Below are 4338 nucleotides of genomic sequence, written 5' to 3' on the forward strand. Positions count from 1 at the left end.
TGATGTAAATGTGACAAAGTGTTTTTTCCACTAATGTCAAAGGGGGGGATTTTTGGTATCTCTTACCATTATTGTCTATTAGTGTCAAATACTTAATCATTTACAAGGCAGAGTCAAATAGTCATCATTGTGATCAAGCTTCTCTATATAGGCCAAGTCATGTACATAAGAAAGTATGTAGTGCACTCTATAAGAGCCGAGTAAGTTGTGGTCACTGCATATTTTCTATACGAGTCGAGCCCAGCAATAACTAAGAAAGTTTCAAGGATCAAAAGAGCACAATACATGTCGAGGATCAAAAAATAGTAAAGATCGAGCAATAGAGAGTTTACATAAAAGTCAGGTATGTAATAGTGTTTGAGGGAAAATAATTATTAGGATGACTTGGAAGGAAATTTAAAGTTTGTAGAGGTCATTACAGAGCATTTAATACTTACAGAGGTTGTTATAGAACATTTAATACATGTAGAGGTTGTTACAAAATATTTACACGATGTGGATCAAAAATCCCTATGTTGTGTGTTGAATGATTTAGATGAAGAGGTAAAACATGGAAGCATCTGAAAAAGTATTTATAAAACTCTTTCTATAGTGATGATCTTAAGCTAGATCATTGTGATGATGGATGAGAGGAGAAGGGAGACAAGAAGAGTATATATGTGATATCAGATCAAAAGTCAGTGAAGGGTTCTTTTATCACTTAATAGAGAAAGTGACCTATTCATAGCAGTAAACTGAAAAGGGAAGACAAGTATTATCAGATCAAATGAGAGGACCAGTTAGAAAGGAGAAGACTCAAAATTAGCTTATAGAGAAAACTAAGAGTCATCTACTGAATCAGTTCTAATAGATTTGAATCAAGGTAAATCTCTTAGTAACGTGCTCTTGACAAATCTTTGTAAATCACCTAATAGTGTCCTTACTTTATGGTAAGTGTTAAATCTTCTAACAAGGTGAGACCTAATAGTCTCTTAAGACTTTAATAGGGCACACCCCTCATAGGGTAGAGCATATCTTATGATAAAAATATGTAACCATCACAGGTTAACTTTATTACTATAGTAGTGAACATTTGTAGGTGTCATCCCCACCCCAGTTTTACCTTCACCTTGAAAGGTTTCTAGGTAACAAATATTGTCTTATGTGTTTATTTTCATGCATGTGATAGGTTAGATTTACATGTTATAGCAAGTTTACATTATAAGTTTTACATGCACAAGATTATTGATACATGTGAATGAATTGGTGAAAAGTTTAAAGTGTTTAAGATTTTGATTCACCCCCAACCCCACTCCCCCTCTTAGTATCTTGTTTATCTTGTTTACACCTCCATCAATCAACAATTGGTATCAGAGCATTGGTTCTCTGAATGATTAACTAGTAATATAAATTTAGATTTTTTTGTGACGAAAAGTGCAATAGAAATGAAGTGTAAAATTAATAGTATTCTAAAATTTTGTAGCTCATATAATAAAAACAATCAATTGTTTCTACTTCTTGATAGTATAATTTGAATACTTTCTATGCATGTGAATTTCATTGAATAGAAAATATTTTTGAATTACAAAAAAACTTGAGATAAGAAATGGCAATGGGGCATAGAATAAATAATTAAATTAAAGAATAAAAGAATAAATAATTAAATTAAGAATATAGGAATAAATAGAATGCTTCAATAAGAGGTATGCAAAGCACAAGAAATTGACCATGACAACAGACTTGTGACTCCATAAAAATATAAAGGAGACCTCTATAATATTGATATCTCAATTCAAATAAAATAAAATCAATTATATAAAAGAAATATCTAAGAATGAAGAAAAAAAAATCTAATAATGAAGAAAAAAAAACTACCAATAAATCTCAATAAACCTCAATTTGACAATTTGACAAAATCACCACAGTCCCCTCATAACTAATCTTATGTTCATAAAAACCTTTCAACTTTCTACTTTACTAGGTTAAAACTCCTTTCAGCTTACAGACTCTTTATGCTGAATAGATTGAATTTACATAACACAAAGTACCAATCATGCCATACTATAGTAGGGACTCACGTACTCAACAAATAATGAATACATTATAAAATATTTCCCCAAAAATGACACTAACTGCCAAAGTGACATGTGTCTAGAAAAACTCGAAGGTGAAGTAAAAAGTTGCCCAATAATATTCAGTTAAAAATACACTAAAATACATCTAGTCAAAAAGTATGGCCCGTGATTTAGGGTTTAGTCAAAATTTAAGAGACAAAAAAGAAAGCGCATCAGGGTGAAAACACTAGATTTCCTAAAAATGAGGTAATTTGTGGGGAATGTTTACACCTTTTCAACATTGTGTTTTGAATTGCCATGCTCATCAACTTAAAAAGTGGCCTCAAAATACAGTAGAGATAGTAGAATAACAATGCACGCCAGACATGTGGTCTCCTACCATGTTTCCCTTAGCTTGTAAAGAAAAAGTAAATTATTACAACGACGTTAAAGATAGACAGAATATTGTTAATCACGTAGCACACAAATAAAAATGACTTACAAAATAAGGCAAGAATATATTTCCTGCCCACAAAGCTTTGCATATAACTCACCACTCGTTAAGTAAACAAACTCCAGTTTTAGTATTCTGCAAGTTCGCGTGATTTCTGCAAAGGAATATTACAACTTGGTATTGTTTTTGCTTGATAGACTAGTTCTCTCATGGCGGTGGATTTCAGATTCTACAGTTATTTGTAAGCCATGATAATTGGTTTTTAAGGAGGCGTGGGATTGATTCCCAAGCTTACTTTGGTTTGCTAAAGAGGAGGTACGCACAGAAGAAAGAGATTTATTAATTCATTTTTGCTGCACAAGGGGAGTAATGTCTGAAGAGGAAGAGGTAAGATGATTTTCTCTGCTTTGTTTCGTCTGAATTAAGAATGATTTGGTGGGTTCTGTTTTTTAATTGTTTTTCATTAGGCAACGCAAATGTTTGTAGAAGTTATTGTTGTTCTTTGCATCTTGTTAGTACTTTTGAATTAAAAGATAAGTAAGTTCTGGTTTGGAGATTTGGTTTGATTGGTATGAGGTTAAGTTTTCCTTTCAGTTCATATGATACAAGAAGATCTATAATTCAGCCTCACTTCACTAATTATATCATAACAAGAATAGATATATTTAAAGAATTATTTTAAAGACTACATCTCATTAGATTCCCTAGACAATGGCGAACCAAATATTAGCAATTCAGACACCCTTGTTGATGTTACTGAGAATGAAATTGATTTAAAAATATGCGATGTTTCAATGTTGAAGTGGCTCGGTTTAGATAGCTAGAATGGTGTCTAGATAGAATAGGCTAAAACGACATTTTAACTTTCAAACATGATAAATACTTAATGGTATTTTTATGATTGTAGTGCAGATTCATACTTTAGTGTTGAGAATAAAAATGGACTGCTTGGGTTGCTACAAGAAAGTGAGGAAAGCTCTCCTTAAAATATACGGTAAAAGCTTTTCCATCTCAATGTTTTTACATTTAATAAGATCGAATTACCATTTGAAATAGTATTCCTTCAGTGTTATTTTTTATCCTTGAGTTCACTTGTTCATTATTCAAATCACCTAAAATTATTTTCTTGGTGTGCAATACATGAGATATCCATAGCTATGTGATCGAGAAGAAAGAGAACAAAGTGACTGTAACTGGACCATTCGACCCAGAGGAGGTGGTAAAGAAAATTGCCAAAAAGACAAGGAAGAAAGTAGAAGTCATGGAAAGTACTACAAACGAGTGATTACTGCATATGTAAAGATTTTGATAAGCATTACTCTCTGTACTCAGACCTCAAGAAAAGAAAAATAAAATGCTCTCATGTTGGGAATGTGCTATATCATTCGACTTTGGCCATTCACTTTTTCCTTCAAATCACAATCATATGCTGAAGAACATAGGAATATATTCAATGCCTATCTATTTCTCTATAACTCCAACTTTAATGTATCTCTTAATAAAATTCTGTGTGTAAAAAAGACCTAAGTACATAAAAGAGAAGTGATGAATAGGATCCAAAGGGGAGAGTTGATATTTAGCATCTTTTTACAATATGTTTTCATAAGGAAATTATTGATCCATTTTCAAGACCATTGTTTGACTTATGTATAATACATTTTAAAATATATATATATTAAGAAATAATACGCACACAGAGATATATATTTATGTACATATACATATATATTAATGCATTAAGATAGTTTATTTCTTCATGGACATTATTAGATTTTTATTTTTCATCATTATTCTTGTAGATTATGTTTGTTTTTGTAGTTAATTAAGTAAATTGTCAAATAATATGAAAAA

At 31.2% G+C, this 4338-nt stretch overlaps 1 protein-coding gene across 3 annotated transcripts; it reads left to right on the forward strand.

The window, feature by feature from the left end:
* The first annotated feature begins 2588 nt into the window (after window positions 1-2588).
* On the forward strand, window positions 2589-3866 carry LOC149542292 (heavy metal-associated isoprenylated plant protein 26-like). Of its 3 annotated transcripts, none has more exons than XR_016355185.1 (3): window positions 2589-2874; window positions 3395-3481; window positions 3643-3866. XR_016355185.1 is itself a non-coding variant. In XM_089796194.1 (3 exons), exons 1-3 carry the CDS (start codon window positions 2857-2859, stop codon window positions 3770-3772), a joined length of 240 nt encoding a protein of 79 aa, XP_089652320.1. In that variant the 5' UTR covers window positions 2589-2856; the 3' UTR covers window positions 3773-3866. The 3 variants fall into 3 exon arrangements, 1 of the variants encoding a protein (XP_089652320.1); XR_016355184.1 differs by having other exon boundaries at window positions 3400-3481; XM_089796194.1 differs by having other exon boundaries at window positions 3400-3481; window positions 3633-3866.
* Window positions 3867-4338: the final 472 nt, after the last annotated feature.

The sequence above is a fragment of the Cupressus sempervirens genome, chromosome 8 (assembly GCF_028749045.1).
Source record: "Cupressus sempervirens isolate cs-2001-9-10 chromosome 8, ASM2874904v1, whole genome shotgun sequence".
NCBI classification, from domain to species: Eukaryota; Viridiplantae; Streptophyta; class Pinopsida; order Cupressales; family Cupressaceae; genus Cupressus; species Cupressus sempervirens.